This window comes from Amblyomma mixtum, chromosome 7 (genome assembly GCF_055824585.1).
Source record: "Amblyomma mixtum isolate Tamu chromosome 7, ASM5582458v1, whole genome shotgun sequence".
NCBI classification, from domain to species: domain Eukaryota; kingdom Metazoa; phylum Arthropoda; class Arachnida; order Ixodida; family Ixodidae; genus Amblyomma; species Amblyomma mixtum.
The window spans coordinates 32,367,293-32,389,614 of NC_143018.1; the positions used below are offsets into that span (position 1 = coordinate 32,367,293).

General features: G+C 46.4%; 1 protein-coding gene across 1 annotated transcript in view; it reads left to right on the forward strand.

Moving 5' to 3' along the window:
- Window positions 1-22,322, forward strand: part of LOC149335571 (immunomodulatory peroxidase-like) — a 71,451-nt gene that overhangs the window by 38,962 nt on the left and 10,167 nt on the right. Inside the window, exons 8-12 of the mRNA XM_089553973.1 lie at window positions 1,116-1,250; window positions 10,994-11,095; window positions 12,313-12,423; window positions 14,241-14,376; window positions 17,126-17,335. Of these exons, the coding sequence (XP_089410099.1) occupies window positions 1,116-1,250; window positions 10,994-11,095; window positions 12,313-12,423; window positions 14,241-14,376; window positions 17,126-17,335 (694 nt within the window). The remainder of the gene's footprint in view (window positions 1-1,115; window positions 1,251-10,993; window positions 11,096-12,312; window positions 12,424-14,240; window positions 14,377-17,125; window positions 17,336-22,322) is intronic.

Genomic DNA, 22,322 nt, shown 5'->3' on the forward strand with positions numbered 1-22,322 from the left:
CCGCTCATCGTGGCCTTCTACGTAGCTAAAAATACGAGTTTTAGCACTGATTCTAATGCAGCGAACATTGTCAGTAATTTTATTCCTGAGACCTCCACTAAAGCTCTTCTTGTTCTTGTAAACCAGCGCAACGGCTCGACGCCAAACAAGAAAGGGACAAAACACAGCCTCCTTTGGCTTCGAGCCGTTGCGCTGGTTTACAAGAACCATGTCTGACCAACTCGCCCACCATTTCATGTTGTCAACTAAAGCAGTTAGGGAGAGTGTTTTGTAACTATTCTCTTCTCGATTAATTTTTTTTGTCGTTCTGCTACTGTAAAGTTGGCGGCATGTAAAGTCATGACTGACAGCTCAATGCGAAATATCATTCCTCGGCTGCGGATTTAAAGGAGCGGCTCACCAATGGCAAGGAAGCACATGAATAAGTACCGAAACACTTGTTAGAAAATGCGTCCGCTGGTTTTTTCGAAAAAACTCTGCATCATATTTTTTTTTTTGAGTCCTTGCTTAAGATTCCGCCAGTGATAAACATCGAACACAATTTTGAATGATCGTACTAACTCATATATTGCAGAACTTTGAGATTTCGCGAGCTGAAAATTTCACAAGAAGGCGGAAACAGTAATTAACAAGATTGTGCGCAGTTTTAAAAGCTAATTTCTTGCTTACTTTTGTGTAAAACTAAGCTTCACTTTCTTCAATGTACAAAAAAAAGGCAGGAAATAACTTTGCATCAAACTGAACGAGATTTTCAGCGTTGTACAATGGAAATTTTTACCTGAGTGGAAAGCTCGTGAAATTTTCAGCTCGCGAAAATGCAGCGTTTTGGAACTATACGTTTCCCTCATCGACAACTTTGTCAGGTGATAATTACTCTAAACACAGAGCTTGAGTGGCGCCGACAAGACCCCGCCGATGTCAACACCATCTGCTCCGTTGTTGAGCTCGTATTTTTGATGATATTGGACTGGACAAGATGCAGAGAGCAATACATAATTCCGCTATTCAGATTATGCTACGTCATGACATGTGCTTTTACTATTGTCTCGAGAGAACGGTTATTGCAGCTGCCGTTGACTTGTGCTGTGCTGTATGCTTAATTTCCCCTCTCTCAGGCGCCCGGAGCGGATTCCCAAATGGCACCGAGAGCTTCAACATCGATGTTCCCCCGGAAGACCCGTTTTACGCGCAGTTCAATCGCAGTTCTCTCAATTTCACTCGCTCTCTGCCATGCTGTCGATGTCAGATGGGTAAGCTCCTCCCGTTGTGGTACTTGCTTTATTGGTTTATTGGGGTTTAACGTCCCAAAGTGACTCAGGCTATGAGGGGCGCCGTAGTGAAGGGCTCCGGAGATTTCGACCACTTGGGATTCTTTAGCGTGCACTGACATCGCACAGTATACGGGCATTTAATTTCGCCTCCATCGAAATTAGATCGACGCGGCCTGAATAGAACCCGCGTCTTTCGGGTCAGCAGCCGAGCGCAATAACCACTGAGCCACTGCGGCTGCTCGTTGTGACACTTGCGTACATAAGGTCAGAAAAGGGAAGCCATGCGATTGCCGTGCGCGATTTACAATTTCGTATCTTGCACGAGAACTGCGCAGCAAACAATTTCTTTTTATTGAAGAGAGCCCCAAACTTCTTACTGAACAATTTGTCATCCCCAGGATTCCGGCCCATGCGCCTCGGAAAACCGGTCGCGCCATCTCGCGACAGCGGCGCGGCGGCGCGTAACTGAATGGCGATGAAAAATAAAAAATCAATATCTCATCACGCATAACAGTTACAAGCGAGCTCTGACCCTGAGGGGTTAAATACCTCATAAAGTTTCTTTTACTAAAGTTTCATCACTGTGGCTTAAATATTGCGTTTACCCTGCGCGATGAGATATGGTCGCATGATGCCTATGACGAGGTCGCGAAAAAAACCCCACTTGTCCTCACTTGATCACTCACCGCTGCCATGATTTACAATATATCGGACTGCTCTAGGAGCTTTAGGTAGCGAAATGTCCCATCTTTTAATAGATGTAAAGTATTTTACATTTGAAAGAGGCAGAATTTTTCCCTGGCTATTTTTCTATTCATCATGCATCCTCAGCATCGGCAAGAAACGTGTGGCGCCCTCTCTTGGTGCGTTTGGCTAGGCGCACGTCTACGCTTTTTTTGCTTGTTTTAAGGAGATCAAGTCATGCCTTGTGAATGCGCGCTTTTATTAAAAGTGTCCCCACCGGATGTAGGCACACAAACATGGGCCGCTACAAGAAAGTGCTCGCCATGTATGGGTATTATAGAGGATTATAAGCAAACTCCGGAGCTTTACAGACACATTTACTATTGCAAACGCATACAGTGGCTACTTGAGGATGAGTGATAGTGGAAATGCGTGCGCATTAACTATACAAAGCCAGGAAACTTAGGTATTAGCGCACTAATCGCTACATCTTAAAGCTCAATAGCGTTCAGCTCTTCGAAAGTTTAGGCGATGCGGTCAAAATGCAGCAGGGATGCGTTGAAATCAGTGTACCTCTGTAGTCTCTTTATTGAATATAAAGCTATTTCTGTAAGGGTACAAGCCCAATCAAGCCGAATTCGTTTGGCTTCTTGCTGTACTCCTGTAATCTGTACATATATAGATGCCCATAAGCTTGTACGTTGCAAGTACTGCAGGTGATCGTGTACAGCCTCCCTGATTTTTAATAATATAGCGCGAGCGTCGACCAAACTGCTGGTCAGCGCCTTATAATGGCGATAAGCGTGCAACAAGGCGAGAGTTCGCGCACGCGCACGAAGGCAGAGCGTCGTCTGCTACGCTGTTCCGAGCACGAGGACACACGCCCTGCCACAATATCAGTTCGCTAAATCCCGCCACGTCGTAGAGCGCATGCGCATGATTAATATGTGATACTTTCTTTCCTTTTATTTTTTCTTATCGTAACTTTGCATCGCCAGGCTGGCCTCCCGTAGTAGGCAAAAAAAAAAGAGGGAAAGAAATCATGTCTCATGCAGTCTCACATATTAATCATGCGCATGCGCTCTAAGGCTTGGCGGGATCTAGCGAACTGATATTGTGGCAGGGCGTGTGCCCTCGTGCTCGGAACAGCGTAGCAGACGACACTCTGCCTTCGTGCGCGTGCGCGAACTCTCGCCTTGTTGCACGCTTATCGCCGTTATAAGGCGCTGACCAGCAGTTCGGTCGACGCTCGCGCTATATTATTAAAAATCAGGGAGGCTGTACAAATATCCCAAGAAAATACAAGATTGCCTTGTTATCAGAAAGTCTGCTCGAGCAGCGACAAAGCATGCCTGCTTATGTTGCGAGCTTCCGGCAACGGCACCGCTCGCGGGCGCTCTGGGCGACGAGCTCTGCTACTGCCTGGCTGCCGTGGTCGTCGCTAGGCCTATAGCCTCTTTCGTATCGAAGCCGCAGCGGCCGGCGCTTCGGAAGTCGCCTGAGCTATAATAAAAGGCCTACTCCACACATCGCTCTACTGTCAACAGCATGATCTCACAATAAAGTAATAATATGGTCAATTTCCGCGACGCCTTCGGCAGCGAAGCGAGCGGGCGCCAGGCGAGCCGGCCAGCGGCAGCTGCGAAGCGGTTGTGGAAAGAAGTTTGCTTGTATCGCAGTCGTTACCTTTAGCAGCACCTCAGTATTGGCCAGCAATCCTCAAAAATGACATATTCTTTCACATTTCTCATCCCAGTGTTTATTATTTCAGTCAAGAACACACTTTAGCTCGTTTTTATGACACCGGCAGACGGGATGGCTCGGCCCCGAGCGCCCTGAGCATCGCGCTCTACGTCATCATGACGCTGCCGCTCTCTGCGCTCGCATTGGCTCCTGCTTCCCGTCGTTGCGTTTGTCGCATGCGGCTCGTCGTTGGCATCCAGCAGGTTGGACGCATGCGACTAGCTGCGTTCGGTCGTTGCGACGACGGTCGCAGCGAACCGCACGCACTTTTCGCACATGTGTCCCCGCCTTTAAAACTTCCACACTTTCACGCAGCTGCTGCGCGGCTTCTAGAACGGATATGATAAAACGTTCCGCTGACAAACCACTTGCCCGAGTGCCTGGCATACCGAATGTTTACCAAACATGAACCGATGCTGCAAGCAGTACAGCGACGGCGTACGCCGAACAGGCGCCGAAAAAGGGCATGCACCTCCATGTTCTTGGTGCTGGCTGGCTCCCCCTCTGAAGCCGACGGAAGTAATTTCGAGCCGTGAAGAAAAGAGGTTGGGTGTTCTGAAGGGGAACTCGAACCGCGAAAAGTTCTGGGAACCTGATAGAGCTTCAAGCCATAAAGAAAAGAGGCGCCGAGAGCCCCGCCGTCCTCCGAATGTCGTAAACCGGACCCCGCTTCCTACGCGTGCGCGAGCGCCCGTGCGTTCCGGTGGTGGTCCGGTGACGTCTCCTATAGTGCGCATGCTTATACCGGTTCTGTGGTATTCCAAGAGCGCCCACCTTGAGCGCGTACGCCAAAGAAGGGCCCTTGGAGCACACTTTCAGCATATCGAGTGCCCGCAACAATTTTTCAACCGAACATTCTCGTTCGAAAAATGAGGGGGGAGATGTCCCTTTGTCAATATAAGACAGAAGTTGTGGAAAGGATGTCAGGAGCGGGTCGGGACAGGTACTTGTCAAGAGAACGCATCATGGTAACCTTTCGGCAACTTCTTTTTACACTATCTCGATGGCTGGAGGCGTGCGTCGAGGCTTCAGGTTCCGGCCTATTAGGGAGCAGCCCCCCTCACCTTCTTCCAAGAACGATACAATGGAGGGCTACTGACTCATCCCCCTTCGCACTAACCCCTTGAGCCAGCCGAAACAGTGGAAACGCGGTCTGTGAACGAGGGTTCTTGGTTTGAAGAGACCTTCATGTAAATAAGCTTTCCTGCAATTCTGCAAGTTGTCCATTTACTTCAGACACAATGAATGCTGGCACGTCGAGAGTATGCTAGGGTGCGTCAGCGGACATCAAGGCCGCCAAGCGACCCACAGTGAAAGCGGGTATCTTCCACGGAGCTGCCTTCGTTGTGTGCATTCTCAGTGCACGCTCTGCGACGTATTAACATCGACAGCTGTTGAGGGCATGTTTCTTGGTTGTGCATCGTCGGTGTTGGCGTTGACGTCTGAGAGGTACGAGCACAGTTACATCACGAGTGAAAGAATAGTGAGGCCATGCGTATTGAAAGCAATATGAAAATAAATGGCAATAAGAAATACGAATTGATCACCTGAAATCTCGCGTTCTACAGTGGTAATCACGTCCTGTGATTTTTGTGTTCTACTCTGAGCGTTTTCTTTTTGTTTTTGATATAGTGACATTGCAGCCTCGACTCTTTGTCGTCGCCAGATGATCTCTGGAGAAACGGAAAGTTTGCTGCATTCGACTGGTTTCTAGTTCCTGGGGGTAGAACCAAGACGTCTCTGAAGATGCCCCCAAACCGCAGGAAAAACCATTAGTGTAAATAAAGTTTTCCCTTCCCTAGCCACACAAGGCGAGAACATGCGGTTTTTGAAGCTTTCACCAATTACGTGGCCGCTGAAAGGTCTCGTCCGTTCACAATGGTTTGTTTTATTTGATACTGCACACAAGCCATAATAACACAGTGCACGCACGTTTAATGAGAAGGAACGAAGTAAAGGCTCTAGGAAAAGCCTTTCAGCATGCCGTATTTTTCAGTAAGTGAGCAGACGAGAACCACGGCCACTCGGTGTTGCGGTTCCATCGAGCGGCCGTTTTTTTATCAACCGCCACCTCCACAAACTGGTAAAACAACAGCCAGCTGACGCGGTCGCATTTTTTGGTGCGGCACTAAGGCTTGAATTCTCGATTTCGACGTGGTCTGTCTGTATGTCTGAAGCCTGCTTCACCTGAAATAAAATAATCGAAAATGTTTTACAGCCGCGAGTGGGTTTCGAACCCGGGCCAGCGCGAACAGATCAATTTTAGACAACTACATCGCCGCAACCGAGCATCCCGCATCCTAAACTACCAGTCTCTTGCGCTGTGTTTTGGATATCATTTCTTCAACAGCATCCGTGCGCAATGGATCCGAACACCGCAACCGCAGTGAAAACCGGAGCCCGGGCGCACCTGCGCATGTGGAGTAACCGCGCTAAATCGTCCGAAATTTATTTTTGTGCAACTCTTCGTACCACGCCATGACCACGCGCTCTGCTTTTAACAAAGCTGGTGGAAGTCCTTAAGCTGGTGGAAGGCATTAAAGAATGTAACTGATCCTCTGCAAAAGCTCTGATGTCATTTTTGGGAGATTTCTTTCGCGCATGGAGTGACCCTTCGCCAGGACTGGCACATTACGGGTTGTAAGTTTTTTTTGTTTTTTTATGACAGCCTAGAGACAAGAGTGCGTTCATGTATGAGACCTTTCCGGGCCGTTTTCGCAGAGGCGCCGACTCCGTCCTGTTTCACTGTAGGGAGCAGAAAAACAGCGCACTCCAGAAGCAACCACGGTCTGCGCTCTGCGACACGAGGAAAAGTAAAGGGGGAAAAAAGAAAGGCAGGCAAAGGCACAACAGGAGACCCCCCTACTGTCATTTTCTCTCCCGCCCCCTTACCACCCACGACCGATCCCCCGTTGCAAAATAACCGCTCTTAAAAAATAACACCAATTTCTCCCTACCTATGCAACAGCTCACATGAGTCACATCATCCTTCGCCCTTCATGATACTACACCTCCCCCTTCTTCATCAGTTAATTTGATGTTGCGAACAGTGCGTCTTGTTCTTGTAGCCTTTGTGGGAAGAACACTGCCAAAAAGTCATGTCCGAAGGGTACAGTGAAATGCAAGCAAGTTTTGATTAAGACGAAGTCAGCGAAACCGTGGCCAGTATTCTCAAAAAGGAAGGGATGTAAACTACACACAAGCCGGCCACCGTTATCGGACGCCTCCTCCACCGTCCGAAAGACAGTCATCCTAAAGAAAAGGCCTAAGGCGTGGTATGTAATACCTTGCTTCAAGTGCTTGGTGTCGTAGGCTGTGAAATATGGGGGTAAGGTGAAGCAGCACAATGCTTACGTCAAACAAATGAACGTAGAGCGAAGCGCGGTGGCCTAGCCCTTCGAGGCGTCTGTCAACAGGACTGACTTCAACAGAACCATTGTGCTCGAGTCCGAGCCAGACTTGCGCAGAACGAAAATAGTCGGCCTAGTCGGTAACGCCGCAGTGCGATTTTCGCACAGTGCTTTCACATGCAACGCGTACCCAGCGAATTCGGTCGGAGGGACACGCAAGGTTGGTCGATGTTTGCATAGGCAACCCACGATTAAACGCGACAGAAAGGCTGCACGGAATGTGTTGACGATGTTATGGCCAGCGTGTTTTTAGATTCAAGGCAATATTTCGTATGTTGTGATTAGAATAAATAGTTTTGATTACGCCGCGGGAACAGCTCCCACGTGACCCCATGCCGAGACGGCGCGTGACGTGATGTCACGTGGGAGCTGTTGCCGCGGCGGTCTCGACACGCGCGCCTCGAGACCGGCCGTGGCCGCGGCAACAGCTCCCACGTGACACGCGCCGTCTCGGCGCTGCCCATTGGTCAGTCGCAGAGCGAACACACGGACGCTGCGACTGAATTCCAACCGGACGGAACTTGGTCGCAGGCCGTCTGCGGCTGGACCGACGGCCCTCCCCAGTCACAGCGTCGCAGGCGAGAATCGCATGCATGGGAAACGGCCCTAAGTCATGGCACAGTTAATTTTTTTTGTGTGTGTATGATGGAACAGAGTAAAACACCGGGACACCGGTTTTTGCGCTGTTCCATCACAAATGCAAATGAGTAACCAGCATGTCCAACCTGCTGCCCTGGCTGATTTAAAAGTCGCGAGGGAATGTTATTCGTTCCCTCTTCTTAACCCGCGTTTGTGGGCTTAAAAAGAACCTGCAACTCCCCTGCAGTCCCTCCTTGAAAAAGTAGTAGTAGTAGTAGTGGTTTGCCAGAGGCAACAACAACTGATAAAAATACAATAACGAAATTAAAAATGTTGCCGGCCGCGGTGATTGCTATCTAATACCTTTGCCCTGCAGTGGGTGTAGTCAGGCTGATGATGATGATGGTGACCTCAAACATTGGAGCTGCGCCGGTGGCATTAAAGGCAAAGGGAGAGGATAGCGAGAAGTACGTAGCGAATCGACAGAGAAAAAAGGCAGGGGTAGCTTTGCACAACATATGCAAAATGAAAAAAAAAAATTATACGTTCGCGCCACTCGCGTGCGCGCGCCTAGGTATTGTTGCACGTATTCGCATCCGTGACGGGTAAATTCACTGCATATTCAGGGCCGCGCGCACGTAGCGTCCTCTCGCTAATGAATCGCGCGAGCGGCCCACTGCACAAGCGGTCGGGATGGAGCGCCAAGGCGCCGCGCTTGAGAAACCCAGTCAGCTTTTAAACGTCGTGTTATCTAAAAATAACTTCTCTTCATTTCTCTAGAAATTTAAATCATAATCAACAACATTTAACTAAGATTTGACTCTTGAGTGTTGCTCTGGGTAAAGGCGTAGTTTCTTGCCGAACAGACGGGAAAAGCTTCGGAATAGCATGCCGTTCTATGAAGTCTTCTTTAGCTCTTCATAGTTTGCGTACACCACTGGAATATTTTCCAAAACTAGCATCGCTTGCAGCAGTGGTAAAACCCTTATCGACGGTGAACGAATAATCATCGGAGGCACTTTACCAACCTATAAAAAATGTGAACTACCACACTACTAATTGTTACATTGGATAAATCACGTACCGCGCACAATGAGTCAGTGAAACAAGCATGAAGCGCAGCATCAGGTGTTGCCGCTTATTATACTGCAGCACTTCCTCAATCAACGCATTCGTACTGCATTTTCACCACATCGACAGAAGTTTCGAAGAGCTGACTGCTATCGAGGCCAATAACATGAGTGTTGAAATGCAGTGATTAATACACGATTTTAATATGTTTAATGCACAGAGTAAGAGCCACATACAAGTATTCGTGAGTGAGCTCTAAGTATGAGCGTCGGGAATTACGCATTTCACTGCTTGAACGAGTGTCCCTGGAAGTTTCATTGCTTTTGTATTGTTAATGCGTACGCAATATCAGTGTCACTTATGCATATGTGGTCACTGTACGCGCTTAATAAAAAATGTACCTATCACGCAAAATAGTCCTTGTAATCTCCTCTATCCACCCCGGGCGCGCTTTCTTGTCGCACTTTATGCAGCAGCCCATGGTATAGCCTCACTGCGATGGGAGCACTTTTGATTAAAGTACGCATTCATGTGGCACGACTCAACCTCTCAAAGCAAACAACCAAAGCATAGCACGGCCGGTCTCGACGCGCTCGCTCACGAGCGAGCGCGTCGATACCACATAAAAAACTTGCTTTCGAAAAATATTTCGTAGTTAGCAGGGCTAAACCGCCCCCAAATTTTTTGACGAAGTTGGCATGCCTACACCGCACTAGCCAAGGTCCGGCTTCTTTTCTTTCACCCCAGCAAAGAAGGGGGCGAGTAGGGGAGCGACACAATCAGCGCGCCTTGAATACGCTGGGTGACAAAAGAATAAAGAGAATCTCTGCCGGGGCCCCGAAAAGCTGGGCTCACGTGAGGGGAGCGCACACAAAGTGGAGAATGCGGGAAGGTGAAGGCTTCTCTCCCCCGACCCAGGAAGGAGGAATGTAAGAGGAGAAGAAGGAGCTCAACTTCATGCGGCGTGTGGTGGCGGATTTGTGAACTAGGGGCGCATGAACCAGAATCCTGGCCATACCCGCATGACGAAAAACTACGTGCATATGCGAATAGCCCCGAGTACCATTCGGACGCTGACAGTAAAGTACGCGATCAGAGTCACTTTTGTGTTTTCTAGGATTGCCATAAGAACACTGCATCTGGCCGTACTTTTTGCTGCCGGCAGAGGACGTGCACAAAGCGATTTGAACGTCTTTCTCCTTTCGCGCGCCTTTTTTTTCGGTCTCGTATACCTATTTCCTTTGAAAAGTTGAGCAGACACTTCTTTTTGCAAATCTTCGCGTGGTAAAGCAGTGTCAGGAAAAATGCAGTTCTTGTGTAATCAAACGCCAGCGTTTCTCCAGCCGTCTCAAACCCATTCTGGTTTTAATCGAAGAGCCATTCTGTAGAATACGCGCTCAAACTTCTTGCGACATCGAAGGAGCTGCGTATTAAAGTTATCCAGCTTTAGATTATTCTTGACTTGTTCCTGATTTTCTTGGACTACCAGAGAGAGAGAGAGAGAGAGAGAAATGGACGGAAAGGCAGGGAGGTTAACCAGGCGATGCCCAGTTGGCTACCCTACACTACCAGATTTACATTTAGATTATGGATGCGAACGTTAGAAGCCCCTACAAATTAAAGTTGTGAAGCATTGAAAAGGAAAGCTGTGTTAATCTTTTACAGCTGTGGAACGTTGGACACCTTATACGGGAAGCTTAGCGCCGCCAAGGAAGAAATCCCCCTGGAACAGTTCTTGAATATAGGTGTTTACTTTTAGAAACTGAGAGCGTTATAATGAATTCAGAGTTAGTGTAATATGTGGATCCCGTGTGGAACATATACTTCGGCACAGGGTCAGGTAAAGAGCGACCTCAAGACATCGCCTTTCCTATTCTTTGTTTAGGGACCACAAAGCAAACTGCAACAAAAAAAAAAAGACGATTTGCTACCTCATGGCTAGTGTACTTGTGAGATATGCTGGCATATCAGGAATGAAGGATTCTTTTCCTCGGCGCAAAAACGACAAAATGTGATGTGCTTCCGAGATGTTTAGTCTTGATATGGCTTGTAACGATAAAATTAATCACGCATTCCAGATACTTTACTGTAGAAAACCTTCGGATGCCTCACGACTTTTGAGATGAAGTTTCCAGAAGTATACTGGTGTTAGCTCTCGTCTGTCATAGCGAAGTTCCCCTTTGCTTGTAAGGGTCGTTGGCATCTTGTTTTGATGACATGAACTGTTTCTAACAGGTGCGAGAGAGCAAATGAATTCAAGGACGTCGTTCATCGACGGGTCACAAATTTACGGGATCAGCAAGGACATCATGGACAGCCTGCGGACGTTCGATGGCGGTGAGTTGTTGGTTCTTCATGCGGTCATGTAGTTTATGTACAACCACCCTTGAGATACAATCATGCGCGAATGCATTTCGAAATTTGTGTCCCCATTTGCGTGCTATGGCAACATACGTGGTCGTATATACATTCTCAGATCAGCCCAACTGAAATGTGATTGCACTAAACAGATTAGCCCCCTTATGACTTCACCTATATCTTCACAGCAAGGCACGGGTTATGCGAATGTCTTCGAGCCTTTGTTTGGGTGACATCTCTGAACGGCTTGATGCGGCTTCTGAGCTCAAGAAACTCCTTTCAGTGGTTTTCTTCGTGATGTGTTATCCTAATTTAGGATCTATTCTAAACTTTTTTCACATTCTCATAGCAGCACGGCAGCCCTGCGTGGCTTAACCGGAGTTTCCCTTTCATTAATTTGTTAATTAATAAAGAAACTACCATCGTGGTCACTGTTGCTTGTCATTATGTTCCGAAAGGCAATATGCAGAAGAAAAGTTCTTGCTGCGGAATCCTTTTTCTAATTAGTCGCAACACAGATGGCGAAAGGGACGAATGAAGGAAGAAGATTTATCAATAGCTGCATATGTCCCAGGCACATCAGGTTCATAATAACGCCTGTGACGTGATGAGATCACACAGCCTTTACACCTAAGTCACGGTCATGGTCTTTGGCGCAAGGTGACTAATGTACTGGTGCAAAACAAAACAAACTAAAAAGATGTTTCAAGCCTTCTAACTGTCGTTGATAACGACGAAACAAGAGGTTCGACTAGGCCGTGCCCCACACCACTAAAGTACCCACTCTGATAATGCAAAGATGGGCTGGAAAGAAGACCCACAAGAAAAATCTCGTCTATGCGGACCATCCTTCCAGCTCACGCGAATCTTTTCACGTATCCACCAGGAGAATTCACTTCGATCGTACATGAAATCCAGGCGAAATTAACGCGGAAGAAACCACCTTTGTCACGTGATCACAGAAGACATGTTCTCGAGACTCTCCTGTCTCCGCGGCACACATCAACAGCAGTAACCAGCAGGTGAACGTTACAGTTTCCGGTCACGTCATACGACGAAGACGACTCTGTTTACCTCGTATAGAGTCGGCTGTGCAGCTGTGGTTGATAAATGTCTCTTTGATCACGATTGAATCACTTCCTAGAACGCGCTTCTCAACCGTCTGGATGGATTTCAAAACGACTCCGCTTTTTCAGGGATGCTCAAGTACGAAACTGTGAACGACTCAGTCGTACTACCTCCAAGCCCGGATCCCGAAAATGACACCTGCAGCCGACCCGACGAAGGCAAGATCTGCCGGAGAACAGGTAGGAGCTGTTTCAGTGTACACTGTAGTTCTGGACAAGTGATTTCTTGTATGACCAGAGCATCGATGTCTTGATCACATCTCTTCATGAAGCGCACGACATTGTTGTACGTTTTCAAAATTTTCGCATTTTGTTCTTTCTACAACACGCAGCTAGCTCGTGAAACCTTTGAAATTATTGCCGCTGAGCGGTGCCGAAAATTAGCCACTAAGAAACCCGCCCCGAAGAAGTAGTGACGAATTCCTTCCTGCACGCTGTGGCGTCTATGTAGAACGAGTGTGAAGTGGCAATGCTTTCGTAAAAGGACTTAATTGAGAAGTTAAGAAAAGGAGAAGGAGGTCAAGAAGTTTGCTGGGATACGGTGGCCGCAACTGGCAAAGGACAGGGTTAATTGGAGAGACATGGGAGAGGCCTTTGCCCTGCAGTGGACGTAGGCAGTCTGATAATGTGGATGATGATGGTCATGAAAGCTCAGGAACCTGCACAATGGCGCCTGGACCATTTACTAGAATGTTGCATCCTATCTCTTAATAGGGTTGGCCTAGCATCAAAAGCACTTCTAAGACCTCTTACTGCCGCTTTTAAATCCAGCACGTATACATGGAGGGCTTGAAAAGACATGGTAGAAGCACCGCTAGAGCGCTAAAATGCCTAAATGCCACCTAAATTCTGAATTTGCCTCCTGCTTGGTCGATGATATCACTAGAAGTACGCGCAATTCTGTGGAGCCCATGGGGGCTATAGGCGTAATACTGACGATTTCATGGGAACACTTGATAAGAGATCTTCCTATAGTGCCAACGGTACAGGAAATTAGGGTGTCCGCTCCTTGCCAATGCAATACATCCCGAATTCCGAGATGCTCAAAATTATGTAGTACAGCGAGTTCCTGAGAAAGTGGGTCAGCCACCGTGCAACGCCAATCAGTGTGAACTGCTTATTTGGCTTGGTTACTATTTCGGCAAACACGTATACACGGCTGCATAAGTTTAGCTGACACCGCAGTTCCGCCTGCAATAGTACTGGACAAATATTAAATATTGCGCAATGTTAGTAGTCCGGCGGGCGTAATCTCTAATGCTCATGCAGGGTTCTTAATTGAAGAGATGAAGTGCTGTGCAATATAAATTATGATTTTTTTTTCTTACTCTTGAATGCACATTGACATTGGTAAACGTTAAGTACTAAGCGTGTTTTGATATCTCGCCAGCAACTTTTGGGGGCTTTCTGCGAACTATGTTTTTACACCTCTAGGAAAACTCACATCTTCAGAGGAACATTAACGAAGCCAGGTGTGACTTTCAAATTTCGGGGCATTTCTGTGGTGGATGAAAAACTACAGAGCCAGTTTTCTCGCGAAGTAACTGCGTGAAACTGCATTGCTTTTCTCACACACAAAAAAAGAAAAAGAAACCTTTGGGCGCCCCTGGCAACTTATACTACGCCGAGCCTTCCACTGTGAAGCAGCAGGTCGTGCCATGATGTACTCTAATGGTTGGGAAGCCTTGATGACGAAATATATTTAATTGAATAGAGAGATAACGAGTGGCAGCATGGCTACTTCACTACAAAGAAGAGCTATACAGCTGAATCAAATTTTCGCACGCTTTTCTTACAGCTGTAACACAGGGTTTGTGTAGCAATCCTTCCTTCTTAAGATCTTTTACATCAGGCGTGAGAATACTACAGAAGTGAATATGTTAACATGTGGCGATGGCAGAAGGTGCAAGCCTTTCATAAAACAAAAACAATAATGCTAGTTGTAAAGAAAAAAAAAGAGGCTAGATTTCGACCTTGGTCTCATCTGCTGGTCTCAGGTGACTTCAGGAACAATCAGAATCCGGGACTGATGACGATGCACACGCTTTTCTTGAGAGAACACAACCGAATCACCCGGAAACTTGTTGAAAAAAATCCTGGCTTGAACGACGAAGTAGCCTTCCAAGCAACTAGGTGAGTTTCCGTTGGATAATTGATAAAGATTTCCTCCGTTAATTCAAATAATCAATAACTTACGCATAGGTTGCGTACCACAGATTCTCTGATTTTAACTTTGGATTAAGCATTTCGCATTTTGCAATTTCGGACACTGCGCGTCGCAGTTCGAGCGATCTGCAGTACTGTGCTCACTTCTCTATAGCCCTCTATTTACGTACGCCTTGTTAATTGGCGATATCAGCCGCTGCTTCCCGGCTTTGACATAGCTTTTCAAGGCGCGATAAGTAAAGGATGACGCCAGCGACAGCGCATGCGCGATGAGGGATTGTATTCAAGCCCTAGGCCGCATGTAAGTGGCTACAGAAAGGTGCGTGGAGCTTGCAATATATGGTGCCTAGACGTCGATGCAGCGTGGGCTGGCCATGTAATGAGAAGGGAAGATAATCTGTGGTCGCTTTTGGTCAACAGAGTGGATTCCGAGAGAAAGGGAACGAAGCAGAGGGCGGCAGACAGTAAGCTGGCCCAATGAGATAAGGAAGTTTGGTGGCATGAGGCGGAGTCAGCTGTAAAGGACAGGATTAATTCGAGGGATATAGGAGAAGACTTTGACGCAGTTTATATGATGATGATAATGATGTCAAAACCAGCATTTGCATTCAGGGTAGCGGCGTTCGCGCCATTGTTTTGCGGGTAAACACAGTTTTTGACCTCTGCGATATCAACAGAAAAGGTAGCATTTCTACCTGTGGTTCATGACACCGCACAATCTTTGCTGTGAGGCACAAAGCTCTTATCTCACCTAAACACTTCGCACCCTGTGTATGACAGTAATCTGGGCCGTTTTTCGAACCCCAAAGAATGCCTCCGGGATCGGACAGTGGAATGGGAGGTTGGCATCAAAGCACCGTCGATGTACAGGGAGTAGCAAGTAACACGATGCTGTTGCACTCCGTCTTGTGCAGGCAGAAGCACCTTTGCTTTGTTAGCTTTTATGATTACGAGTAAATAAATTCCAACTGAAAAATCATAAAACGTATAACAATCGCTAATTGGTACGGCTTACGAAAAAGTTCGCTTTTTTTGACACTTTCATTGGAGAGCTAATGGAGAGGTCAACATCTGAGTGAACTATCGTTAATTTGAACACCGGTATTTCAATATCCAGGATGATTTGAACTCATGCTTTGGCTCCGCTAACATCAAGTATAACGAAACGGCTCTTTCTTATTCAAATCCTGTATACTTCGAACAAATTTGCGATTTTTTGTTGCAGAGTTATCGATAGCCGACTTACTTTACGGTTTAGGAGCTGCGCTTGAACTCTTCTGCGCTTTCCGTTGCCTTCTTGCGTTCGCCGCCGCGTAGCTGCAGTAGCTTCATAATGTTTAAAGGGACAGCGAGTACAATACTATGCAATTATTGTTCTCAGTGGTGATGTTGGTCTGGCGTTAATAGGTTAAAGCCCGTAAATGCGGAATTGGTCATCCTCTACATTACATCCATAGATCCCTGCGAGTCCTAATACCACTTCTGGCGCAAAGGTGCAGCGGTTAAGTGATGCTTTACTCACCTGCGATGGCAGGTGCTGCCACCGGTGGAGTTTGTGCAACCCAGCTTGTTCGTCCCGAGCAACCTCTTGCAACAATTCATTAACTTAACCGCCACCTGCCAAGGTGGTAAGTTTGCTCACAATCCGCTGCGCAGGTTGTGATGACGTCATAAGATCACATAACCTTGGTGCCCACCTACGTTGCTTCTCTGGGGATTTTTCGCTCATGACGCTGACGGCGACGACGCCATATTTTCCGCTATCACCCTAAAATGTTCCCGCCAGTCAATTCAAGCTCCGGACTTCGCCGAGAAGGACTGGTTGCCACCGTTTTCAAGTGAATGAGTGTGCAGCGTAGCCTCTGAGATCCGCACCGAAAATCTGTGTCGACATACGCATTATACTTGCGAAATTTACCATTGAGGGCGACACCTGTATTTTTTGCGTTTTCTAACTGAGAGAAGCCCTGTTTTAAATGAGAGTGGTCTGTTCGTGATTAGAAGGCGATAGCATATCGATACGCGCCAAGTTATATTTGTCCTTCTTTTAAGTACTTAAGGATTGTTTTTCCTTTACCAAAGAGCTCATAACTACGAGAAAAAAAATTCCAGCGGCCTCCTGTTCGCTTTGCACTGTCCTTGCGAAACTGAGAAGCTCGTTGCACCGACTGCAATGTCGGCAGTAGCTGGAGTTCGCCGACAGAAGCCTGATGAAGTCTGAACTGCCGCTCAAGAGGTCCAATGGCTCGCTTGAACAGTTAGACTCGCCATGGCTGCATGGTAGTTTTTATTGCTTCAGTGTATTTCAACCCACTATCTTCATGCGCTGGGGCCAGTGTGCTCTTGACATTGTAGAGTTGTGGACATGTGCCATAAGGCAAATGTCCTAACACCATTCTTTTAAAACACATTGTAAGACACCACTGTACAAGAAGGTGCACTAAATGGGTCATTCATTCATTCATTCATTCATTCATTCATTCATTCATTCATTCATTCATTCATTCATTCATTCATTCATTCATTCATTCATTCATTCATTCATTTGTTCTTCACAACATGACATACACATAGAGCTGAGAAAATTCGGAGTACATACAAGCGATACGTTGCGAACTGAGAGGGGGAGGAGGCTGGACTTAATGCTTTTAGAAATTTTCTGACACTAACCAATGCCACTGGGGTTATTTGTTCTGTGTACATTACACTTTTACAGGAGGATAGTCGTGGCCTGCTTACAAAACATCGTCTACAAGGAGTATCTGCCGGTTATCGTTGGTCCTGAAGCCATGGCCAAGCACGACCTGTGGCCGCGGAAGGATGGCTACACAAGTTATGACCCGAGTGTGGACCCCACCATCATCAACGAGTTCTCCACGGTGGCCTTCCGCTTTGGACACTCAAACATCCAAGGGCATTTCGACATGTGAGCACTTGGCCTGCCTGCTTTTGGTTTTGGTGTTGCCACGGTTTGATATCTCTACCTTGGCGATTGCAGGTCAGGAATTCATAGTTAAAGGGATGCAATCGATAACGTACTACCGGCTCCTTAAATTTGTTGGATTTTGATTCAGTGTCCAACGTTCTGGGGCCTTGGACACAACTTTCCTCGCAAAGGAAAGCGGTGAAAGCGCTCCTGAGATTCTTAAGGGACTCGGGGTTGCATTCCCGTCTATAATCTTTAAGTTTTCAGTGTGCGCCCTCTGTCCCAGTGACATGGTGGTCGCTGGACACTTAGAAAACTCATTTCATTGCCGCTCTTTTTCCTTTTTTCCCCTTTGATCCCCTCCCCAAATGTGGGGTAGCCAACTGGGCATCGCCTGGTTAACCTCCCTGCCTTTCCGTCCATTTCTCTCTCTCTCTCTCTCTCTCTCTCTCTCTCTCTCTCTCTCTCTCTCTCTCTGATTCAGAAGATCCAAGTTATCATGCAACATGAGCATCGAGTCTGGTATCGAACTGCTCAGTCCGTTCTTCAACTGCCACTAGTAAAGCACTGCATGCCTGCACTTTCGGGGCCCTGAATACCGCAATAGTATTCCGCGAAGTTTTGGCGCTGATAGTACGTACCAAGAGCTATGTACGCTCTTGTAGTTTCAGTATAGCATCCATTATATTTTTATTGCCGATCGCACGCGCCTTGTGAGCAATTGTTCTGAGGGAAATTCAGCGGTGTCTGTGCCATAGCCCATATATATGTAGTATATTACATGTATTATACGCCCATATATGTTTATATATTACACGTAGGAAACGGCCTTTTTGCAGAGTAGTTGTAAACTTTTGTTGTTTGAAAACGCCCGCGCTCGCTACCGAAAGTTCAAGAGGATCTAAGCGTGGCGTTGTGTGCGCTTAGGTTTGCGCGTTGTGGGCGTTTAAAAAGAGCCGCAAGCCTATTCTGGAAGCAGCGAGCAGATTCGATCGCATAGAGTACAGCCGGCCAAATCTTTAGCTGGCGTGCGCGACGGCCGCTTTTTCTGTGCTCCTGCTCTTTGGGATGAAGCAAACCTGCGGAAAGCTCCATATTGAGCAGGGGCTTAGTGAGCCTGTGCTTAAATTTGATATTTTCGCAAGCTTGCTCCGTCATAAGCTGCTGGAGCACGGAAAACGCGGCCGTCACGCACGCCAGCTAAAGATTTGGCCGGCTGTACTACATCGATGTGCCGCAAGAAAAGCTAAAAGATTTGCGCACGGTGAGGGTACTGTACAGTCGCGAATACAATTAATCCTCTTAAGATAAGATAAGATGTTATTGTGTACAAATCGGTTACATAAATTCAGTATACTGGCGAGGGTCCCAAAGTCAAGCGACTGTCACGGGACCACCGGTAGATTAATACTAACTTGATTAAAAAACAAGCAGCATCACAGACAGGTACAATTAGCAGTAATAACAATGGTATTTTAAATAAGTAACATTTATATAATGAGAATGAAATAGATTAGCAGGGCAAAAACAAACAGACAAGCAAAACAAGAATAACAACCCACTATAAATAATATTGTATAAAATACAGCGTTGTGAAAAGGCAAACAAACAATTGAGAATACAAGGATACAGTTGTCAAGAAACAAAAAACAAAGTAGAAATTTCTAGCAAATAATTAAGGACGAGAATTTTCTAAAGGGAATAGAAGCAGTTCACTCCCCATTTTGCTGCAAAAGCAAACTTTTTAAATTTGATTTAAACATAGACAAAGACATAGGCGATTTTAAACTCAGGGGTAAATTATTCCACAGGGAAATGCATGCAAAATGAGAAAGACGTTTTCCACTATTAGTAAAAACTTGTGGAAGCAAAAAATTTTTTTGAGCCGCAAATCTCGTAGGGTTACAATTTTTCAAAAAACATTTGTCGATAAATTCAAAAGAAAGTGCATTGTTCATTAATCTAAAAAACATGATGGCTAGGTTGTAATCAAATAAATTTCTAACGGATAAGATATTATATTGACGAAGCAAAGGGATAGCAGTAACAAGGTATGAACTGCCGGTAATGATACGAATAGCCTGATTTTGAATGTGCTGGATAGAGTGCAAATGACAGTTGTATGTGTTCCCCCATACTACAATGCCGTAATTAATGTGAGCATGAATAAAAGCAAAGTAAAGTGATAAGAGTGCTGATGATGCAAAAAAATGACGAGACTTTATTAATGCACGAATTCCAAATGCAGTTTTTTTCTTCACATGGTCCAAATGATGATGAAATTTCAGTTGAGAATCGAGTTGAATACCCAGGAAAGTCACGTTGTCGCAAGGGTAAATAGAAATATGACCAAGCGACAATGAAGGCAAGTGTGCTGTGATTTTTTTGTTTTGTTCGAAAAAGCATAAACTTAGTTTTAACAGGGTTTATAATTAGGTAATTATCATGGCACCAGGACATAATGCTAACCAAAGAGGCATTTAATTTGGCAGATAGCGAGATTATACATTTATCACAAGAAGAAATTGTAGTGTCATCCGCGTATAATACACAATGAGTGTTAGTACGAGCGTCAGGCAGATCATTAATGTAGATTAAAAAGAGCAAAGGGCCAAGAATCGATCCCTGAGGGACACCTATGTTGGTAACCTTAAAATCAGAAAATGCATTAGCCACGAACACCACGTTATGTCTATCTAATAAATAAGTTTTTAAAAAGGCTAGGGCGGGACCAGTTATGCCATATGCTTCAAGTTTGGTAAATAAAATACTGTGATTAATCGTATCGAAAGCTTTAGTGAAGTCTAAAAATACTGAGCCAACAAGTTTACCACTGTCCACTGATTGTTTAATATAGTCAGTTAGGCAAAGCAACGCAAGATTGGTAGAACTTCCCGATCGAAAACCGAATTGAAAATTTTTTAGTAAGTTAAACTTAGTTAAGTAATTATTTATTCTTAGGGTAAACAACTTTTCAATAACTTTACTAAGCGGCCTCTCTGCCTTACAAGGAGTTTTTTACGGCCCAGTTGTGCCATTTTTAGAGGTGAAGCTCTATTCCTCCCATGGAAAACCTCAAGGTCATGTCGCTCACGACAATGACCTTCAACCGGCGAGTGGGGGGGGGGGGGGGTGGAGGGGGGGGCGTGGTTCTGACGTCATACCATGTGACTCGCCGCGCCCCGGCGCAGCTGGGGAGCGCGGAGACGGCGGCGTTAGCTCGCCTCCTCAACAACATGAAGGTGAGCGTTGAACAACATGATTCAACGCTGACCTCGCAGTTACGCTGAGCTGCTTGAATCGCCGTTCATCTGATAAGATAATAAAAACCGCGAAGCATTGCTCGACGTTCGTAGATAGCCGTGGAGGGGTCGCGCGCTGGAACCAGTGCTTCGGCTGTGTATCGTAGACGGCTGATTGAATCTGATGATTCTCATGATCAACAACGTCGACAAGGCGCGTTGGCGAAAGATAGAGCGAGGGAACGTGCTAAGATTGAAGCAGGAACCGAAGAAGAACGCGAGGCTTATCGAGCTTCCGTTCTGTAAACTACATTCAGCTGGGTTGAACAACAGCCAATTTTTTCTTTCAGTTGGTTTTTCGTAAAATTTCTCTGCGGCGTTTGCGTCTTTTATGTTCAATTGGTTTTGCCTGCTCTAACCTCTCGTTTGGTGCGGGCTTCCGGTCATATTTATTTATTTACACGGCGGAAGCCAACAGTCACCGAAACCGAGGAGAATAGGGGACGTTTCTTTCCCATAATTTTGGGTATTAATTACTTAATTAATTAAATAATTAAGAGTTAAGTAATTAACCAAAAAAACAACCACACGCCACCGGCGGAATTCGAACCAACGACCTCCGAATTTCGGATCCGGTGCTCTACAAACTGACCTACGGTGACGGCAGTGCGGTCGTCTGCTTTCGGGGGTATTTATTTGCAGTGTAACCGAACCTTGAGAGTGTTCAGCAGCGCCACCCTTGTCCTTGCGGCGGACGTAGTACATCCTATTACCGCGTGTTCCACGTAGAAACGTGGTCGAACGGTGAGGGTGGAAGATGTGCGAGAACCCTCTTATTCTACCTATGGCATCAAGGCTGCCAGATACGAGACCCTCCTTAACTCTTTCCTGTCCGCGGGGAAAATGGTGGTTTTCAGGTTATATCATTAATATTTTTTTTTCTTTAACAAAACTTGCTTGGTACAGGAGTGTATGGTACCGAATTGTAGAGGAGGAAATTCTCTTCACATTGTTATTAGTCAGAGTCAGCATGTTTATTGAGTAAGAGATGAAAAAAAAATTATCTGAAAGAAAATTGTAGTTACAAAGAAAAAACACACAAACACATCAAAGTTTCGTCACAAAAATAAAACATAAAAAATTTTCAAAATATACATTTTTTACAACAGGGATCAATGCAGCATTGCAGCAAATTTTAGTTTGCTGCGAACGGTATTAGCTGGGCTAGGAAAGGAAACAGTAGTCCTAGTGACTATCGTGCCACCGCGCGAAACAGTTCCTTGTTGCCGTGAAGCAGAGGTTGGCCGCACATGTCTTACAGAAAACATTTGTTTTTTGTTCCACCTTTTTTTCTTCGTAGCACAATGTGCAGTTCCGGTACTTTGCATTTTCGGCGGCTTGTGCTGCAGCCCCTGAGGTGGATCACGAGGCGGAAACAGAGGGCGAACATTGGGGTCCTCAGGATGTGGCTCATCAAATCCGAGGAGTTGCTCGATCAATTCAAGTCTGAACGCGAACTGATCAAATCTTGATGTCCTCGACAATTCTGGCGCGTCGAGATGCTCCTGACGATGCGCGTCAAAAAGTATGAAGCTGTTGACGACCGCGCCGCCGAGCGCCGAGCGCCGTGCGACACTCCGGCGCGCAACGCCGAGGTCGACCCCTGGCTCTCTTCGAGCCGAAAACACGACTCTCTGCGCTGCCGGCGGCAAGTAATCCCGCCCGAAAGACGTTGACACCCTGCA